The sequence below is a fragment of the Lepidochelys kempii genome, chromosome 1 (assembly GCF_965140285.1).
Source record: "Lepidochelys kempii isolate rLepKem1 chromosome 1, rLepKem1.hap1, whole genome shotgun sequence".
Lineage (NCBI taxonomy): Eukaryota > Metazoa > Chordata > Testudines > Cheloniidae > Lepidochelys > Lepidochelys kempii.
The window spans coordinates 160,129,472-160,151,932 of record NC_136380.1 but is presented as its reverse complement, the minus strand read 5'-3'; the positions used below and the strand labels follow the sequence as shown (position 1 = coordinate 160,151,932).

The 22,461-nt window shown below is 43.3% G+C and overlaps 1 protein-coding gene across 1 annotated transcript in view; it reads right to left on the bottom strand.

Annotated features, from left to right (window-relative positions):
• Positions 1–22,461, bottom strand: part of DSCAM (DS cell adhesion molecule) — a 628,496-nt gene that overhangs the window by 511,835 nt on the left and 94,200 nt on the right. The window contains exon 3 of the mRNA XM_073360366.2: positions 16,079–16,225. Within this exon, the coding sequence (XP_073216467.1) occupies positions 16,079–16,225 (147 nt within the window). The remainder of the gene's footprint in view (positions 1–16,078; positions 16,226–22,461) is intronic.

The window sequence follows — 22,461 nt, the reverse complement described above, 5'->3', positions numbered from 1 at the left end:
TATGCTTAAGGTTGCCCCATTCATTTTGTTACATTCAGTGGCAAAAAGGGAAATAAAAAGGGAGGAGGAGAAAAAATGAGCTTTCAAAATTTTAAACACTTTTCCAAAAAATTATAAAAATTTTCAGTGAAGTGAAAAAATGTTCCATTTCAAACCCAGAAAACCAGAAACAACTTCAACATTTGGAAGTTATTTGCAAAGTTGTTTCCCCATTTTTGGACTAACTCTAATGTCTCTCTTCCCTTTGGGCCTTGAAATATGGTGAACATATTTGGATCAAACTTCAGAAGCAGATGGTTATTCTGAGGCCTGAATACCAGTCCAATGACCTTCTTCCCCATTTCCAATAACTTCCATTGTGACGTTAAACAGGGCACTGGAGGGACAGCAGCCCTGTGGTGGCAAGCCGTGGTACCCAAAGATGAAATTCCATTACTTCCTTTGAGGGTGTTGGGGTTGTCTCATTGGCACATTTTTCATTGTTTCATATTCACTGGTATGTCTGCATTTTAACTTTATTGCCACATGTCTCATTCCAAGGCCGCTTCCAAAGCCAAATTAACCCAATCCTCAGTTCTGTCCTGCTCTTCTGGACCCTCACTCGCTCTCTTGAGCCACACAGCGTACAGCCACATTTTCTTTCTAAACTAGTTGTGCAATTCTCACACCTGCTGGTTTTAAAAGCAATAAATCTAAAATGGCCTAATAGATTGTCATTAAAATAATGTTGCACCTACAAGACCAAGTTCAGCCCAAAAATCATTTTTATGATTGTCTTATAAACTCCCAACAACAAGATTTCTGAATAGAAATAGATCTCTATAAAAAGTACCCATATATTAATTGTAATGTGGAGATAACGGGGTTAACGATAAATTTTAAAACATCCCTCAAACCTCAGTTGCATGAATGTTGGATGTGGTACTGTAGGACAACAAAGCAGTCTTAACGAAGCAAGCAGGGCACGCAGATGTGACCATATACTTCAGTGTTCCTCATTAATACACTGGGTTGAAGTCAATACCTACTTGCAACTCAGCAATTCGGGAATCTTATGCTCCTGCAATCAGAACAAAGGTGAAAAATGCCTGTGTATTTAACTAAATAGGTTCCTATTAGGAATGCAAAAATGGCACTGATTTCATTTAAGAGGAGCAGCTTGGATGAATGGCGTAGTTAAACTGCTACATACAAATCATCTCAGCTCCAACAGTTTTAATTCAGGAGAAAATACAATAGTCTGCACAAAAGTTCTGAAGGAATTTGTTAACATACAACATGTTAACTTAATTGAACTGAAATATTTAGTATTCCTTTCTCCGTACAAGAGTCTGGGGAAGAATGTGGGAAATTAACAGTACTGTAGAAAACTCCAGCTAAGCCATTTAACTTCCACACATGAGTCAGAGAAGGTATTAACTGGAGAGATTAGAATGAGATTTGAACTTTAGCAATGCATGTCATTTGTAAAGGACATGAGTCACAAAGAAGAAAGGAAAGAAGTCTCCAGTTTTAAATGCAATTCATTTTCACTGATTAAAACAGACAGAGAATCTTCAGTTTTCTCTGACATATTTAGGGCATTTTTTAATACTTGTTCGTACTGCTTCCTTGTAGTGATTTATTACTAGGCAATATCACACACAGTAAGAAAATACATCTAAATAAAATGAAGCAGCAAAAGGCAAACAGTTTTATTTGATTTTTACTGACTATATTTATCAGCAATGATTTCCCATCGCATTTCTTTTAGCAAGCTTGACATTCTAAGTCTTCCACACAGTGAACTCCAATCTAAGTCAAGGGAGTTCTGGCAATGGCAATCCAAATCACAGAGAGCATGTAGGATTGGGTCTACACACAAGACAAAGCAGAGGCATTCTCACCACAAAACTGTTGCCATTGTTCTCCCAGTTCTGATTTTTTTCATGTCTTTGTTGGAGGTGATGGGGAAATTAACTGAGAAAATGTATAGGGTGTGAAACCTTTCTTCTGCTAATCCAGTACTTATAAAGAAATATATGAAAATGAAGGCTCAAAACTGAGGACTACACATCAGGAGACCCAATTTCTGTTCCCATAGAGTCTCAGAACTTGGGCATTTCAATAAACCGCTTTGGGTCTCAATTTCTCCATACATAAAATGAAGATAATAATACTAATACCTCACAGAGCCTTAATATTTGTCAAAGAGAGATTTTCAACTGATTTTCATCAGGACTTGTGTTCCTAAGTTCCTTAAGCACTTTTGAAAATCTGGCCCAAAGTACCTTAAGATTCTTGGATGGAAGGCCCTATTGAACTGCAAAGTATTACTATTAATAATGCTATTCCAGTAACAAAAGTATAATGGATATGGAAAACACGGTAGGCAAAAGTAGCAGAGAATTTTTTAAAAATTAGCAAAGCACCAGAGAATGTACATATTTTGTTCCACTAGGACACGTAAGGGAGATCTTTCTATTTTCGACCCTAAAAATGCTGAGTATTTGGCGTACCACTGCTTGCACTATCTGACCACTTTCTATTCTTTTTCGCTTCTGTTGCAAAGTTCTAAAGTTGTTTTTTGGCAAGGCATATAATTTCCACTTGGGTAGAAATGGTTGGGTTTTTTCATTGAATGTTGTTAAATATCAGCATGGGGTTATTTTCAGGGACAGAAAATTTTATGAAACACTAATATGTTTATGAAACCAAAAATGTTTGGGGAAAAAAAGGCCATGACACTCACAAAACTTCTTACTTCACCTCTGTTCCCAGCCTTGCATTCCATATTTAAATATAATATGGTGCAAGTGTAGTTAGTCTTTGATACATTCCTTGTGTTTCACTATATTCTTTTTTCCAACCTCTCCCTCACTCCATTAATTGCTTATGCTTTTTTTATTGCAGGAGTACTGAGGAAGTTGAATGAGACTTCAGATAAATGAATTGCAATAAAAAGATTATTGTAAATCATGCTGCATGCACATATACAAATTATAAGGCGGCTGAATATACAGATCTAAGACTTCACACAGATATTTTGTTTTAAATGAGAAATTTGCTTCAAGGCAAGTTATTTCATTTGTAAGGACAATTTCTTCTTTTTTGCCCTGAATAGTATTTTACATAGTTTAATCCTTTTTTTAAAATGCACATACTATTTTTTACATTTAAAGGGCCGCTGTCACATGAAATCTAACCAATTTTTTAAAACAGGAGATAAAAGTCATTTTGCACATGGCACCAATTCATTCCATCAAATTATTGTGATAAAAATAAAAACACACAGCAGATTTTCTATTTTCAAATAAATGGTTCTCTTTCTTCTGTGTTGCCTGACTCACACAGAATGCATAAATGGTCAAAGTAAACAGTATAAAAACGAAGAAAAATATTTTTTCCACTATTATCTCTCAGTGACTGCTTTGAGGGTTACTTGTAACAGTGTAGAAAAACATAACACAGAAATGTGATTTTTATATTGTGTCCCTTTAAATAAACCCCTACATTTTATTTATATAAATACCAAGGTGTTTAAAAAAACCCACACAAAAATGACAAGCTCCAAAGAGATTTTTTTCATTACAAATTCAACTTATTCCTTGACTCTGAATACCTTTCTCAGAGTGTGTCTGTAATGTGGTGTCCTCCTTTTGGAAACAGATGTTTAGAAGGAATTTATTTTTTCCACAATGAATATGATCACAAAGAAAAATGCTATAAGTCAACTTTGTTTTCTCTGCTGAAACTGATAATCCCTGAACTGAGTTGTTCTGACCTTCCACAAGTAGCAGGGTGATCGTTCTCAGGGAATTTATGAGTATCACCATCTATTTGAAAAGAAAGCCCATGGATAAAAGAGGAAAATTAATTTGAATGTACAGTGAGAGGGAACATCAAGTGCTGGGCCATTCCCCAAATGGAATTTAGCCAGATTTGATCTCTAGGCACAGAGCCAGAGACAATGTCCTACTGGTTGTACATGCTATATTTTTCAGATGTAGATATTTGTCTGGAGCGGGGAGGTGGGAGAGTCTCTTCCTCAAAGCAGGATGACAGTAGGATTAAAGACCCGGGAGCATTAATCTTATCAGCTGTCCATGTTACCAGACTCAAAACCAGGGCAGTAGTAAAGCTTAAGTTTTTAGGTGGATCATTCCATATATCTTTCTCTAGCAAAACCACTCCAGTGTAATTAAGGTTAAATCCTTTAAAAAAAAAAATCTGATTGAACTAAAGTTTATAATCTAAACCACAAACATCTATTGAAAAGATGAATGTTAATTCATAATTAGTTTCAATCAGCTCATACATTTCACTAGCATCAACCCACTCTCCACAGTGGCCCTCCACCCCAATTTTATTTTTATTATTTTTATTTTTTTAAGTTCCCCATGGTTGCTTCTAACAGTAATCCAGATTTGGAAGTCAAGGCTCAAACACACACATTTAGAAATCAAGGTGACTGATTGTGATTGCCTGTGATATACTATTCAGAACAGCCTACTCAGATGGGGAAGTTGGGCTGGCATTCATGCTCAGGTGTGGATTTTTTTCTCCTGAGAGGTCAAAGCTCATACCCCACTGCACTGCTGCAGAAGCGCTCAATTAGACATGAGGACAGTGGCCCACCTGAGACATCAGCAGTGCAGATATGAATTTTTAACTCTTCTGTGCAATGAAGCATCAGGTTTTTTTCAGTCCAATTCACTGCACGAGATGGAAAAATCTTCGCTTTATATCAAGCTAAAATTCTTGTATTAATTATATCAATTTGCATAAAATTCAGATGGAGAAAAATGGCAGAACAGAGAAAGTTAATATACATTTTTCTGAGAACTGAATTTGATTAGTTGGTTTTAAATGGATTCTGAATGTTAGAGGAACATATCGGAATAGACACAGGGCCGTTAAAATAGAAAAAAACAGGTAAGCACAGGAAGAAAGACTGAACTGAGATAGAAAAAAAATAGTTGCCATAGATATATACCTACATACTTCATTTCATGCACTCATAATTCTCTCTGGCAGCTGCATGATTAATTCAAAGATTTATTGATTTTTTTTTCCTTGCACAATCCTGCTGACCTGCTTTTGTTGACAGGTCTATGTGGATCACACTGCTCTGTCAGTTGAAAGTATGGCATCATGTTGGTCTCCGTGGCCTGGAGTAAACATTTTTACTACTTCAACATAAATAGGATTTGAGTGCATGATAAAAACAAACACCCTTTGTTTCTAACTGGGCAGATATGAACTAGAGAACCAGTAGCCTAAAAAAGCTGAGAAATATACTGAAAGTATAATGCATTTCTTTGTATTAAAATCGTTGTTTAGGGTTTCCCCTACAAGAAAGCCAACAGATTCAATTCTTCTAACAAATCACTAGAAAAAGCAAAGTACATTTGGGACAGTGAAAAAGTTTTAACTGTTATTGTGTATAAATGGGAAGATCAATTATCATCAAGCAAGAGGATAGTGCTTCCCCCAGAAAATTAGGAATAAGTAGTTCTTGTAATTATTGCACAAACCACTAGTTTTAACACAACCTGTATTCCTAAGTAATAACTGATCATCTAAAACTTAGACTGAACAAATTATATCTATCTCTATCTATCTATCTATATCATTGTGGTCTGCATTTTGGAGACCAAAGTGAAGAAACAGAAGAAGAAAAACTGTTCTAATGATATCTTTAGCCAGAGTGAAATCAGAAGGTACTAGATATCTCAACAGAACTGATTTTCTAGTGATCTTTTCAGTTCAACTTTGACTCTCAAGAGGGATGGATGGATCAGAGTAAGCACCTGAATTTTGGTGTGTCTGTCTGTCTGAACCTCTGAACATTTAAAGGTTTATTCATGGCAACAGTACTACGCCCATTAATGGGATTATTTTACTTCAACCAGTTAGACTGGTCAAAGAACTTCACCAGAAAATACTATATTTCAAGCTTAATCAATGTTAATGTCCGTTGTTATGAATTCACTCCATATCAAAATAAAATATAGGTCAGACATCATTGCTAGTGAACGTGTCTACATTTAACCACTTTGAAATCACAGCTAAACCACAAATATATAAACTTGGAAGGATGAGATATTTATCAGCAAATGCCAGTTTCACCATACACTTATAAATCAACACATATATATTTCCACCAATGATAACAGAAATTTACAGATAGACACAGAAAGAAAAAAAGTGTTTGAGAACTTAAGAGTTTGACTTAAGGATATTTACTTTGTATATTTTGACATATGATGTTCACAATTTATGTTTTAATGGTTATAAAGTTTTAACTTTTTGAAACTCAATGTTTACTGTCATTACATAATAATTATTGACACCTGCTCCCAATAATTTCCCACAATTATGAATATTTAAATAAATAAATAAAATAGGAAAAATACCCGAAAAATAAACACTGGTATTATCCATTAAAATTATTTAAAAATAAACATCAAATTTTTATAGGACAACAGCTTTATGGTGTAATTGGTTCTGAGAAGCAAGGTATGCTTTCATTAAAATGAATGAGCTGATACGTCAATTTCATCCCTTCATATCAAATCCAACAGTGATCACAGAATGTTTTTCTCAGATCAGTTTCAGAATTTTTTTGGAATCATCTTGGAAACCTAGAGGATCCTCAGTATCTATTCACCAGTATATATAAAAATATGTAAATATCTAGGAGGGTAACAAGATCCAGAAGCAGCAAACAGCATGAGATTTAAAAAAAAAAATGCTATGATCACTATTTTTGATAGAATTGCAAAGTTAGGGCTAGATCCACACAGATGAACAACCAGTCCGCATCTGTATTACACATCATGGGATTGGGGCTTGAATGAGTAGAGCCCATGCAGAAATTATAGGCTTGGACAGTATCTCACATTCACAAATTAAAGGCTTGGACAGTGCCTTGAACACATAAGCAAAGTCATATGGATCAAAAACTCTCTGAGGAATTGTAAATAAAGAGCAATAATAAAATTCACTGTGTCTGGTACAGGAAAGGAGTCCAGTGAGCGACTGTGAAGTTTAATAGACCATTCTATCTTAATTAATATCTTTAATAAAGATCCAGTGGAGGGGAGGGGTAAATATCATGTTAATTAAGAGTGCAGAATATTTGGCAGTGTTATGAACTCCAGAAAGCGGATAGATATAATGAGAGACAGAATTGCAAGAATAATCTGGCAGGCAATAATATATGATTTAACCTGGAAAAATACAGATAAACTCAGGTACGTCTGGGGGAAAATAATCCAATGCATAGATATCAAATTAAATATTAGTGTACAAAATAATAAGACAGCCCAAAAAAATCAAAACCAAAAACCAATATAGTTTGGCGCTCACGTCTCGTAACGTGATGTTTTGCGCAACAGGCCACGAGGCCTGTGCTGAGCTCCATGAAGAGTTCTCCCATATATACTATACTGCAGCATTGCCATAGGCCATATATTAGAATCATCATGCAATAGTCTGAGAAGGTGAAAGCACCTTTCTTTGTGGCACAGGCCAGGCCCTAGAACATGGTGCTACTTTCAGGGACCTTCAGTACCAGAAAGATGTGGACAAAACTGGAAGGAGAACCTCAAGAGAAACAAAATTGATTAAGGACTGAAAGGACTCAGTCATTTGGAAAAACTAATTATTATGTATATATTTATATTTGGTGAGGCTATAATGACTAGGGAGTGTGGTGTGTAATTGTCTATTAATATTCCAAGGATGGTGATGCAATAAAGGGAGAGAGGTTGTAACCAGGAGGAATGGGATTAAATTAGAAAGAGATTGAGTGTCAGGAAAACTTCCTAATATTTGAAGACCTGACCCAGGAAGAAGCTCCTCACTATTTCTCCTTTCCCACTTGAGGAAGGAAGGAAGGAAGGAAGGAAGGGCAGTGCCCCTTCTCCTCTCCAAGGTACCCATGCCACCTCTGCTTCCCCTCCTTTTGTGCAAGATCCCTCCCCTGGAGAGGTTTGAATCCTGTCAATACTCCTCACCTATAAAAGTTAAAAAAAAGGCTGTGGAAGAAAGAGGGAAGAGATGGGATGAAGAGATTTAAATGAAGGAGAAAGAAAAATAAAAAATGCCACTTGCTTCCTAGGCACTCTTCAGTACGGACATGCCAACAGTACCTTCACCAGCTATGTACTTTCCACTTACTGTAGTACAAATAAAGTAACCAAAGGCGGGGCAGATTTCTGCTCCCTGGATTTTTGGTACATCCCTTTCTGATATATCCCTTGCCCCCTGCTCCAACCTCCCACAGGCATCCATCCACATTCTTAATACTAAAAGGATGAAGGGGCTGGGGGTGAAAAGTCTGAAAGGTCCAACTGTTATCTAGAAAGAAAATAACTGTGCTACTTATGTCCACTCCATCTGCAGCCACTCTAGGAAACACAAAACAGAACTCTGCTCCCAACTCAACTCTTGCACATATGCTCTGCAATGCTAGCTCGACAGCAAAAAATTGGATACAATTAACTTAGGCTTGAACAGAGACTGGGAGTGGATGGGTCATTACACAAAGTAAAACTCTTTCCCCTTGTTTATTCCCCCCCACGCCACTGTTCCTCAGACATTCTTGTCAACTGCTGGAAATGACCCACCTTGATTATCACTACAAAAGGTTCCATACACACACCCCGCTCTCCTGCTCCTTATAGCTCACCTTAAGTGATCACTCTGGTTACAGTGTGTATGGTAACACCCCTTGTTTCATGTTCTCTATGTATATAAATCTCCCCACTGTATTTTCCACTGAATGCAGCCGATGAAGTGAGCTGTAGCCCATGAAAGCTTATGCTCAAATAAATTTGTTAGTCTCTAAGGTTCCACAAGTCGTCCTCTTCTATTCACTATCCATGACCTTAAATCCAATGAACCCTCTTTCCCTTTGTCTACATTATCAAAACATGAGGGAGGAGGGGGGAGGGATAGCTCAGTGGGGGGGGAGGGATAGCTCAGTGGTTTGAGCATTGGCCTGCTAAACCCAGGGTTGTGAGTTCAATCCTTGAGGGGGCCATTTGGGATCTGGGGCAAAAATTGGGGATTGGTCCTGCTTTGAACAGGGGGTTGGACTAGATGACCTCCTGAGGTCCCTTCCAACCCTGATATTCTATGATTCTATGATTAGATGACTGTGGATCTGGTGCTACCCCCTAGCATCCCTCCAAACATCACCCTGTCAGAGGACCAGAACCAAAATCCATTGACGTAAACAGATTTCAGAGTGGTTAGTCTGTATCAGCAAAACCAACGAGGAGTCCTTGTGGCACTTTAGAGACTAAGAAATTTATTTGGGCATAAGCTTTCAAAACTTATGCCCAAATAAATTTCTTAGTCTCTAAGGTGCCACAAGGACTCCTCGTTGGTTTTGTTGAAGTAAACAGAGAAACTCCCATTGACTTCAGTGAACTTTAGACCAGTCCCAGAATGCACAGAAACAGAACGCTGTCTCACTCCTAAAGAAGAAGAATCTTCCCTGGGAAAAAAAGTCAGAATATTTAAAGTGTATCCCTTATTTGCAAGTCAACAAAATCCAAGTTAAAAGTCATGCCATACAACTGACCTCCAGATCATGAAGGTGTTCACAGAGAAGCTGAGAGGGACTGTGGAAGAGTCCCAAAAACTCATTGCCCTAGGAAACTATGATGTCTGTCTGTATCTCTACAAGTTCCTCACTCTCACCCCCACCTCTCTCTCCTGCTGGTATTAGCTCATCTTAAGTGATCACTCTCATTTCAGTGTGTATGGCAACACCCATTGTTTCACGTTCTCTGTGTATATAAAATCTCCCCACTGTGTTTTCCACTGAATGCATCCGATGTAGTGAGCTGTAGCTCACGAAAGCTTATGCTCAAATAAATGTGTTAGTCTCTAAGGTGCCACAAGTCCTCCTGTTCTTTTTGTTGAAAGAGAAAGCTAAGAAGCAATCTCAGTTTTAGAAATGAGTGAGCTCTACAAGTCTTCAAGAAGTTTGGAAAACACATTGCTGCTGCAGCAAATTTAAAGTCCAATCCTGAAAAATGCTGAGTATCTGTACTTCCTATTAACATCACTAGCAATCAACAGAAGTTGCAGGTGCTCAGCAACTCTCAAAATCATTCCCTGAAAAAAAGAAAAAGGAGTCACCTGGCTGTGGCATTTTTCTGTGTAGTATTACAATTTAAAAGAGTATTTTAATTCCTTAGCTGCATTATTGATATTACATTAGATTATTCAAAAACTCGACATACGTTTAAACCTCTTTTACTGTCACCATCAGGTCTAGCAATTTAGATTTTTATTCTGTTCAACTTGGAGAATGAAAAATCTTAGAGCTAGAGCATTTGAAATGATGTTATAAGGCTGTTGATTGTTAGATAGAATTTTGGATGCATTCAAATCTGGATCTCATCTTTGCATGTGGGACCACTGACAATATTTCTAAAGGACTATAATTTATATAGAAAATTATCTACATTCATGAATAATATTAATTAGAAAATTTAACCCATTTTAGCCATGCAGAGCTATTAAGGAGAAAAATTATCTCTCCAAGGACTTTGAGATGCTGCCATAATCTCCAGATATAAGTACAGATGAAAACTTTAGTTCTGTCTCTTAGATACTACTATGTGGTAACTACTGGCAAACAGGACTGCTGAACATCAATCACTGCAATTCATAGAACTCTTGGTGGAAAGAGATCCAAGAACCCATGGAGCCTTCTAAAGTTAAGACTTAAAGAATACGGTATAAATTATGCAATTCATTACATTAAATGCAGGTCATTGTGCCTCAGTGACACATTCTCAAGCCTTGGTCTGCTGTGTCTAATTTATGGCCCATGGAAAGTACAGAGGCTCAAAGACTCAACAGCTGTCATCCTCATGTCAATCAAAGCCCTTCAGAGACTTGTTTACCTTTCATATTTCTATACCTTTCATTCAAAGCTGCTAATCTTTCACTGCTAATTAAATCCCCATTGTGCACAATTAATACTGTCCCTCTTCTTTTTCTACCTTTTTTAAAGCATCATATTTTTCACACAACTCAGATCCTTTCAAGGTTCGTTATTATACAGGAAAAATGGGGGAATTTACGCAGGAGGGTCCATGCAGCTCTTGTTAACCTCATTGTTAGTTACCAGCAGTCCTGTGCGTTACATCTTTATTACACACTAGAGTTCCTATGGACAGCTTTCTGCTCTCAGATAACTTCAGTGGGACCTCCTTATGCACAACCAAAAGCAGAATCTAGCCAATAGATTATAAAGTGAGAGATGTCTAGCATGTTGCATTATTATGAAACCAACAAGGCTCCTACTGTCTGAGCTAAGACATATTTCTTAAGTTTTCTTCTAAAAAACTAGATTTTGGAACATATAATGAGCAGCAATGCTTTCAAAAGCAAGCAAGCAAGCAGATAGCTGATTTGACACAGAAAAAAGGACTGTGTAATAGTGCAGCATCTGAAACAAGGATTGTGGCTCATTTGCAAGTCCCTTTATTCTAAAATTCAGGATGGGGACTCCATATATTTAAGTATCTGAAACGTTTACTCTAGATTATATCTGAAAGGATTGTATGCAAGTGTAACTAATTCAAAAGTAAAGTGACAGGTTTCAGAGTAGCAGCCGTGTTAGTCTGTATCCACAAAAAGAAAAGGAGGACTTGTGGCACCTTAGAGACTAAGCAAAAATCATTATTCTATAACTAGAACGTGCAGCACCTGTTAGGGTGCTGGCTTGTTTAACATTTTTAGGAAGTCTCACACTTCCTTCCATGGGTCTACGCTTGCTGTCTTACTTGTGTGTTCTTCAACAGATAATCCTTATGGGAGACTTTATTTTCAACTTTTTCTCTTTTACCATACTGTATACTTAGTTTTATCCCCCTGTTTCCATGGCATTTTGTCTAATACAGTTTGTGATAATCTCCAGTAAATATACATCCCTAGCAGATTCCTTGTAGAGGTTTCTGTTCATTTTAACTTTCCTTTCCGATAACATCCGCTACTCACTGATAATCAGCCACATTTCTCTTTTAATCCTATCCTGCCACTAATGTTCTCATATTAAATTGTCAGATGCAAAAACATACTATTGCATATTTCTTATCAACACTTCACAAAAGTTGATCAGAGACATATGGGAAAGTTGTTCTCATATTTGATACCTATGTTAGTATACATTTTCCCTCAAAATATTGACCACTAGTGGAAGACAAATCAATAGTCCTGTTATGTCTTAGCATCCTATTCATCAGCACTGGGAATCCGAGACTTTGAGGTTAATCACTATCCACCATTTGAGTTCATGGCAATATTATTGTTGCATTGATCATGGAGAGAAATAGATGCAATTGTCTCACAAAAGACACCACTTTTTAAAAAGTTAGCACTGCTGCTAAAGTACTGTGATAGTAAACAGCAAACCCTACAATCATTCTAGTTAAACTGGACTGATGTTCCCTGCCTCCCTTTAACACTGGAACTGAGGCATTCATCAGAACAACTGTAATTAAACATAGACTTTATATTTAATCTGTACTGTGACCACCTCAGGAATCAGATTTTCTAAATTATTTTACATGATATGGCAAGATACGCTAAACCACCTTTTAAGGAGCATCAGTTTTAATGGATAGTTTTTACTTGCATTGTCAGTGCACATGAATTTTTTTTTCAGATATACTATTGTAGGATCAAGGCCATGATAAATGTATTAAGGCTTCATTTTTAATGGCTTGCTGTACGGTTTCTAAAACAAATAAGTTTCAGATGTAATGGCTTATTAGGGCAACCCACCCTATCCAGCTCATGGAAATGCAGTTCCGCCCTTTGTTTCTTCCAGGGACATAGCCAGGCTGGACTTAATGGAGGAACAAGCCACAGAGAGGAATGAATGGTGATACTGTACTGCTCTCCATGTATACAAGGATGCTTTGGGATGAGAAGATGATTTTTAATGGATGCAGCTTCATCAATTAAAAAAGTAAAAATTCCTATGAGAAAAAATGTTTAGGTCTGGTGGATCAGTAAAGGACCATTATTATGTTCCTACATAAGAACGGCCATACTGGGTCAGACCAAAGGTCCATCTAGCCCAGTATCCTGTCTTCCGACAGTGGCCAATGCCAGGTGCCCCTGGGGGAATGAACAGAACAGGTCATCCCCCGTCGCCCATTCCCAGCTTCTGGCAAACAGAGGCCAGGGACACCATCCCTTCCCATCCTGGCTAACAGCCATTCATGGACCTATCCTCCATGAATGTATCTAGTTCTTTCCTGAACCCTGTTATAGTCTTGGCCTTCACAACATCCTCTGGCAAGGAGTTCCACAGGTTGACTATGCATTGTGTGAAAAAAAAGACTTCCTTTTGTTTGTTTTAAACCTGCTGCCTATTAATTTCATTGGATGCTCCCTAGCTTTTGTGTTATGAAAAGGAGTAAATAACACTTCCTTATTTACTTTCTCCACACCAGTCATGATTTTATAGACCTCTATCATATCTTCCCTTAGTTATCTCTTTTCTAAACTGAAAAGTCCCAGTCTTATTAATAAAAAGAAAAGGAGTACTTGTGGCAACTTAGAGACTAACAAATTTATTTGAGCATAAGCTTTTGTGAGCTACAGCTCACTTCATCGGATGCATACTGTGGAAAGTTTAGAAGATCTTATTATATACACACAAAGCATGAAAAAATACCTCTTCCCACCCCACTCTCCTGCTGGTAATAGCTTATCTAAAGTGATCACTCTGCTTACAATGACAGGTTTCAGAGTAACAGCCGTGTTAGTCTGTATTCACATCCGATGAAGTGAGCTGTAGCTCACGAAAGCTTATGCTCAAATAAATTGGTTAGTCTCTAAGGTGCCACAAGTACTCCTTTTCTTTCTCCTTACAATGTGTATGATAATCAAGTTGGGCCATTTCCAACCCAAATCCAGGTTTTCTCAACACCCCCCCCCCACACACACACACACACTCACTCTCCTGCTGGTAATAGCTTATCCAAAGTGACCACTCTCCTTACATGCTGGAAATGGCCCAACTTGATTATCATACACATTGTAAGGAGAGTGATCACTTTAGATAAGCTATTACCAGCAGGAGAGTGGGGTGGGAGGAGGTATTTTTTCATGTTCCAATAGGGTGGAATCAGGCTGTGAGGAGACAAGTCATGTTGTGGTAATTTTTCAAGATGTTCTGAATTGATAATGGAGAATGAAGGAACTTTTAATATTAAATTATCTAATTTAAAGACTATTTTAAGATTAAGAGAAATTAATCAGAAACCCATGTAATTATATGTTTGGTCATTTTAATTGTATTACATATTCTTTTAACAGGTTACAATAATAATAAAAAAGATATTTGTAACAGTTAATGGCTCAATCCTGTTCTTTAATGCCTGAGCGCAAATCACATCATCATGTCAACTGCTGTGCTGTATCTGCGATCCCGAAGTCCCAACTACTATAAGTGGATCTGTGGAGACAGGTCCTTGTGTTCAAGGGGGGTCTGCATGGGTGCAGGTTTCTACCCATGAAGATCAGATCGTTGGATCACAGCCCACATAGAACAGACTAAAGTGGATTTAGTGCACTTAAAACTATACTGATATCTGTGGACAAGGTGACTGATCACTTAAAAATACTACATTTCTGTACCAAACAAGTCTATTTTCATATTGTCCCAAAAATATCTAAGAAGCGACAAAACCATTTAAGCAATAGATTTGCCAGAGACAGGAAGTCAAGTTTAGAACACAAGGTATATAGAAACAAAGAATTCCATTTCTATCAGCACCACATTTATCCAAAACAGAGGGGTGGTTAACCTAGTGGAGGAACTTACAATCTTTAACTCATTTCAGCATATACTGTAGCATAGTATAAACACATTCTTAATAATACAATGCACTGACATTTAGCTCTGATTATTGTCCCCTTGCTGCAATACTCAACAGCTGTACTTTCACATCCTGTGCATGTACCTCATTTACTTGAGCATATAATAGCAGATGTTTATGTTTAACCACATAATACACATTTCAGTTGTAGTACAGCAACATGCACTTTCCATACGATACAGTCTGTATACAGAATATATTGTTCTATGGATTTCTTACATACTATTATATTATATATTATATTATATATATTATAGAAAATGTTGGATTGCTACAGTGAACTCCTGGCTCCCCTGAAGTCAATGGTAGGGCTCCCACCATTGACTTCAACGGGGCCAGGATTTCACTCCTAGACCTCAGTTTGGGAGGTTAAATCAGGTTAATGGGATTTTTTTTAAAGGGATCTTTGCTGCCTCTATACATACTTTCAGTACATACTGTAGGTGTTTTGTGGAGCCCTAACTAGATAATTCAATTATTTGCATGACAGTTTGCAGTTTTCCAATGGCAAAGTAATTTTTCTTTATACACAGCAGTGCAGATAGTTCTTTTTATAAACATACAGTTTAACTTCAATATATGCATAAATATATTTGGCATCCATCAAAGATTTTATTATATTATGTCTGTGGATAGTATATAAGCTTTCACACTGTGAAAGCTTCCAAATATTGTCTATAGGCATACCTGGTACAAAAATATTATTGAAATATAGGAGTCAATCGCACATATCATTTAAAACAACCAAAATAAATGTAACACAAGATTTCTTTTACTCCATAACTAACTTCACCACTAGAAAACCCAATCACAACCCAACAAATAGATTATGACACTCAAAACAAAAAAATTCTATGGCAAACAGAATTTCCTTTAAAAAAAAAACATCAAGTCAACACTATGCCACAATGCCAAGAAATTCTGATTTCATGTCTGGAATAAAACAAAATACATGTTAATTCCCCTGGGAGGAAGCTAAAAAAAGCCAGAGCTGTCTCAAAGCTTCAAGTCACACCTAATCACGAGGATGCATCAGAGCTACATGTGCTATACATTAATTACAGTGGAAAGATGAAATATCATTCAGCTATAATCAACACAAAGGAACCATTGAGCATTATGGAAAACACAGAAACCATATCCACTAGGGAAAGAAAGCCATTAAAGCCTACCTGAGACAAGTGAGACTGTGTCTTTCTCCCAAGAGACAACAGTGATGTATGCCTCCACAGAGGAGGGGATAATGCACTTGAAGACCGCTACATTGCCTCTCATGGCTTTCTGGTCCTCCACACGAACTGTGTAGGGTTCCCGTAAAACTAAAATGGAAGAATAGTGAGTTTTTGTTAGTGAGGGAGATGGTAAAGCCAATGTAGAATTAAATAGAAAGAAGTCCTGTCTGGAAAGGCAGATGGGTATCATTTTCCCAAGGACTGAATGTAGACAACACATTTCCTCAACCTTTATAAAGGAAATCAGAAGATGAGCTCATGCCCATCAGCCCTTTCACTTTCACATGCCTTACAGCAGGCTTAGTCAAAGCCACAAACCCAAAATGTTGGGATTGTGCCCTGCTGCAGTTCTTGCATTGGTCTTTCACAATTCACCCAGGATAAAGACAAATTAGGCAGGCAAGTAAAATATTATTAGACTTTCTTCATCCTAACGGCAAGGGTAAGAAAGTAAATTTTGTGTCTTGGCTGGTAAATCTGAAATAATTTTACACTGCTGATCTGAAGGGTCTCCCTGAAAAAACTCCAAGATCCTCTTGCTTACTCCAATACTATACTATACCGCATCACATTTCAATGTTCATCCTCCAGTTAATTCATGGTGTAAGGGGAAAATCATTTTCCAAGAGAAACAGTCTCCACATGTGTGACAGGTTTCAGTCGGTCCTCCGAGCCCCTAGGGGCGATGGAGAGCTATGATCCCACTGGCAGGCCTCAGTCACACCTTTCGGGCACTGGGGAATTAGCGTGGAAGGTGTGCCGGCCGGAGTCTGCAGCGTGCCCCTCAGGCAGGGGAGCGCCGGCATGAGGCTGTAGCGCGCCCCTCAGGCAGGGGAGTGCCGGGGTAGGGGAACTCAGGCCCATCCGACTCCACTGCGTTTCAGCCCCTGGGCCCGGTCAGTGGCGGGAGGCAAAGTTCCTGCCGCTTGGTCAGCAGGGCCATCCGCGCCCGCTGACCAAACACACCCACCACACGGTGCCGTTCTGCCCCTGGGCTACTTCCTACCCAGCCTCTCCGGCGGGTCTCTCCGGTCGCTCCAGCTCGTCCGGGTATTGCGCAGCTGGCAGCTCCAGCTCCCCCTCTGTGTCGGACTCACGCCGGCCCGGGCTGCAGCAGGGCCCCTCCAGGTCCTCCGGGTATTCAGCGGCTGGCAGTCCTGGTTGCCACAGGCCTTCCTCCTGGTCCGGTTCCTCCTTGCCCAGGGCCTCTCCTGGGTCAGCAGCAAGATCGCGAGGGAGCAGCCTGCGTCTGTCTCCCTCCCTGGTGCTGTCCTCACTGGGCAAAGGGCCCCACCCTTTGTACTTCCTGTCCCACCCCTCCCCTTCCGGGGATTGGTGGAAGCTTGGCCTGGCCCCACCCACTCAGGCTGAGAGGGTGGCTCTTTACCCTCTGGTTCGGAGGGGAGCCACCCTGGCACCCTACATACCCCACCCCTCAAATCCAGCTCCCGATCTTCGGAGCTGGCGTCCTCACCCTCTCCGAGGCGGGATAGGAAATCCGCATTGGCATGGTCTCGTCCCGCCCAATGGTGAATCATGAAGGCATAGGGCTGCAGAGCAAGATACCACCGCATCAGCCTGGCATTACTGTCCTTCATCTTATTAAGCCACTTTAGGGGTGCGTGGTCCGTAACCAGTATAAAGGGGACCCCGAGGAGGTAGTAGCGGAGAGCATTGACTGCCCACTTAACGGCTAGGGCTTCTTTCTCCACGACGGAGCAGTTCCATTCTCTGGGAAACAGCTTCCGACTGAGGTAAACAATCGGGTGTTCCTCCCCCTCCACCTCCTGCGAGAGGACCGCCCCAAGCCCGACGCCTGAGGCATCAGTCTGAACAATAAAGTCACGATGAAAGTCAGGGCTGAAGAGTATTGGATCGCTACACAACCGTTCTTTGATGGTTCGAAAGGCCGTCTCGCACTCATCAGACCAATGCATCTGGCGGGGACTGTCCTTGGTCAAGAGCTCCGTTAGCGGGGCCGTAATGCTTACGAAGTGGGGTACAAACTGCCGGTAATAACCAGCTAAGCCCAAAAATTGACGCACTTGCCTCTTCGTGGTCGGCACCGGACATTCCTGGAGTGCTTGGACTTTCCCGATGAGGGGGCGGACCTGTCCCCGGCCCAAGGTGTACCCCAGGTAAGTGGTTTCCTCTCACCCGATTCGGAATTTTTTTGGATTGGCCGTAAGCCCGGCTGCGCGGAGGTCCCGGAGGACTGCCACTACTTGGTTAAGATGTTCCTCCCAGTTATTGCCATAGATGAGCACATCGTCCAGGTAGGCCGCAGCGTACTTCGTGTGGGGTTGCATCACCCAGTCCATCAAACGCTGGAAGGTTGCCGGGGCCCCATGTAGGCCAAAAGGCATCCGGGTGAAATGGTATAACCCTGAAGGGGTGGCAAACGTGGTCTTCTCCTTGGACCTGGGATCCAAGGGGATCTGCCAGTACCCTTTTGTGAGATCTAAAGTGGTGATATAACAGGCCTCCCCAAGCCAGTCGAGGAGCTCATCGACGTGGGGCTTCGGGTAGGCGTCAAATTTTGAGATGGCGTTTACCCTCCTGAAGTCAATGCAAAACTGCCGGCTCCCATCTGGCTTTGGTACGAGGACGACGGGGCTCCGCCACTCACTCTGGGAGAGCTCAATAACACCCAGCTCCAACATCGCCTGGACTTCTTCCTCTACGGCCTCCCGCATTCGCCTAGGCAATGGCCGGGTTGTCTCTCGGACCACCACCCCGGGTTCCGTCTGGATCACATGGTAGGTGAGCGTAGTCTGCCCGGGTTTCGTGGTGAACATCTTAGGGAATGCCCTTACTAAGCAGAGTGCCTGTTCTTGCTGCTCGATGGTGAGTGTCTCTGCAAGCTGGGGCTCACCATTTTCCGACTCCTCGGGCGGTTGGGACCCCAGTTCTGGTTTGGGGGGATATGGGGCAATGAGGAGCCCTTCCCGGTCCTGCCAGGGTTTTAAGAGGTTTACATGATAAATCTGTTTTTCCTTATGGCGGCCAGGTTGCCGAATCTCATAGGTTACTGGCCCTACCTGGCGGAGGACCTCATACGGACCCTGCCAGCGGGCAAAAAGCTTTGATTCCTCTGAGGGGAGCAGGAGGAGTACTCGGTCCCCTGGCCCAAATGATCGAGCCTGGGTGCCCCGATTGTAGTGCTGCTCCTGGACTCTTTGGGCGATGTTTAAGTTCTCCCTCGCAAGCTCGCCCGCCCGCGCCAACCGCCCCTGCAGTTGTAAGACGTATTGCAAGAGACCCTGTGTTGCGGATGGGTTGTGTTCCCAAGTCTCCCTCAAGAGGTCCAACACCCCGCGGGGTCGCCACCCATAGAGGAGCTCAAACGGGGAGAACTTCGTGGACGCCTGTGGGACTTCTCAAATTGCCAGTAGCAAAGGAGGGAGCAGCTGGTCCCACTGGTGGAGGTCCTGGGTGGGGAAACGTCACAACATTCCCTTCAGGGTCCGGTTAAACCGTTCGACTATTCCGTCAGTCTGGGGATGGTAGACCGAGGTCTGCAATTTCTTAATCCCCAATAGGGCACATACCTGGCGGAACAGCTTAGACGTGAAGTTGTTCCCTTGATCAGTTAGTATCTCCCGTGGAAGGCCCACCCTTGTGAAGATCTTCACGAGCTCCGCTGCGATAGTGCGGGCGCTGATACTTCTTAAGGGGACGGCCTCAGGGAAGCGGGTGGCGTAGTCCATCAGGACAAAGATGTATTGATGGCCTGCCTTACTTTTTGGAAAAGGCCCGACCAGGTCCATTGCTACTCGCTCAAATGGTACACCTACGACTGGTAACGGGACCAGGGGGGCCTTCCGTACCCCTGCCAGGGCTGGATGCTGGCAGTCCGGGCACGACGCACAGTAATTCTTCACCTCACGGTGGACGCCAGGCCAGAAGAACCTGGCCAGGACCCTGGCCCCGGTTTTTTCCTGCCCTAAATGGCCGGCATGTCATGTGCAAGCTTCAGGACAGCCCGACGATGAATGCGGGGGACCACGAGTTGGGTCCGGACCTCTTGGGTCTGGGGGTCTCGGTCAAGGCGGTAGAGCCGCTCGTGGTTGAGTTCAAACCGGGGCCATTGGGTGGTGCGCCGCGCCTCCACGACCTCACCATCCACCCGGGCCAGCTGCTCATAGGCAAACCGGAGCGTAGGGTCCTCCCTTTGATCCCGGCTAAAGTCCACCAGGTCAGGAGGGGGACCAGCCATTTCCAGGCCATCCGGTGCGGGGGTGGGACCCGGGTCAGCTCCAGGGTCGGAGCTCGAGTCAGGTCCTGTCTTCCTCTCAGGCGGGGCTCCCTCGAACGCCTCTTTGGTGGGTAGGGAATGGAGCACCCCGATGAAGTCTGGCCTGTCACGGCCCAGGATCACGGGATAGGTAAGGGATGACGCCACCGCCGCATTCATTAACTGAGTTGCTCCGTTCACCGTGATGGGGACCCGAACCGTGGGGTACGATTTTACGTCTCCATGGATGCACTGAATCCGTACTTCCCCAATGGTCCGCTTGGTGTCCGAGAAGAGTGCCTGGCAGACGACAGTCTGCCCACAGCCTGAAACAACTAGACCCACCACAGGGACCCCGGCAACTTCCATGGGAGCTGTCAGTTTGGCCACGGAGGGCAGACGGGCCCGTCGCTCCCCGGCGTACACCACGCCAAAGTTGCAGTCCATTGCAGGACAGCCCCATTGCAGATGACCATGCTCGCCACATCGGAAACAAGGTCCTACCTCTGGGTGCGCCGGCCGCATGGGGGCACCAGTGGGGCTGCAGAGTGGACGGGGGCCCGATGGTCGGGTTAAGTGTCCAGGGCCGGAGAGTGGCATGGACTCGAGGCGTCGGGAAAACTCGGCCCTGCTGCCATCTGGTCGTCGGGTGCGGTGGGGTGCGTTGGTTTGGGAGGTGGGCCCCCTCTGTTCAAGTTTCTGTGCGTTTGGTCTAGGGTTTGGGGGGTGGGCGGCCGGTCCTGTCGCGGCCTCTGCCTCGAGGAAGTCCTCCATAAGCGTGACGGCCGTGCTCAGACTTTGTGGCCGATGCCACAACACCCAAGCCCTCCCCTGAGGTGGGAGAATGTGCACGAATTGTTCGAGGATGACCTGTTCAGTCACCTCAGCTGCGGTTCGACGCTCGGGTTGGAGCCATCGGGTACCTGCGTCCTTCAGTTCCTGGGCCACAGCCCGGGGTCTGGCGCCCGGTGGGTAGACCTTTTCCTGAAACCGTCACCGAAAAGTCTCCGGGGTAATGTCGAAGGCATCCAAGATAGCTGTTTTCACTCGAGCATAAATGCGGGCCTCATCATCTGGGAGCCCACAGTAAGCCTTCTGGGCCAGCCCCGTCAGATATGGGGCGAGGAGTGTCGCCCATTGGTCGGGCGCCCAACCAGCCACTGAGGCAACCCGCTCAAAGGTCACTAGATAGGCCTCCGGGTAATCCTCCGGCCCCATCTTGGCCAGACGGATCGGTGGGGCGGAAGGGGTTGGGGTGGCTGCCCGCTCCGGTTGAGCACCACCATGGCCCAGCCACAGGGTTGCAAGCTGCTGGAAGCATTGGGTTTCTTGTTCCTGGTGCTGGGCCCCCAGGGTTTGAAGCAACTGCTGCTGGTGGGCGCCCAGCTGCTGTACAAGTTGGTGCTGCTGCTGTTGCTGGCTCTCAGCCAGGAACTTGATAAGCCTTTCCATCTCCATCGTTCCAGGAGGGGAGCTTCAGAGGCCCCCTCGCACTAACCCCTTTCTGCAGGGATAGGGATCGCCTGCTCGCATTCTCCACCAATTCTGACAGGTTTCAGTCAGTCCTCTGAGCCCCTAAGGGGCGATGGAGAGCTGTGGTCCCACTGGCAGGCCTCAGTCACACCTTTCGGGCACTGGGGAATTAGCGGGGAAGGTGTGCCGGCCGGAGTCTGCAGCGCGCCCCTCAGGCAGGGGAGTGCCGGCATGAGGCTGTAGTGCGCCCCTCAGGCAGGGGAGTGCCGGGGTAGGGGAACTCAGGCCCATCCGACTCCACTGCGTTCCAGCCCCTGGGCCCGGTCAGTGGCGGGAGGCAAAGTTCCTGCCGCTTGGTCAGCAGGGCCGTCCGCACCCCGCTGACCAAACACACCCACCACACGGTGCCGTTCTGCCCCTGGGCTACTTCCTACCCGGTCTCTCCGGCGGGTCTGTCCGGTCGCTCCAGCTCGTCCGGGTATTGCGCTGCTGGCAGCTCCAGCTCCCCCTCTGTGTCGGACTCACGCCAGCCCGGGTTACAGCCTGGCCCCTCCAGGTCCTCCGGGTATTCAGCGGCTGGCAGTCCTGGTTGCCACAGGCCTTCCTCCCGGTC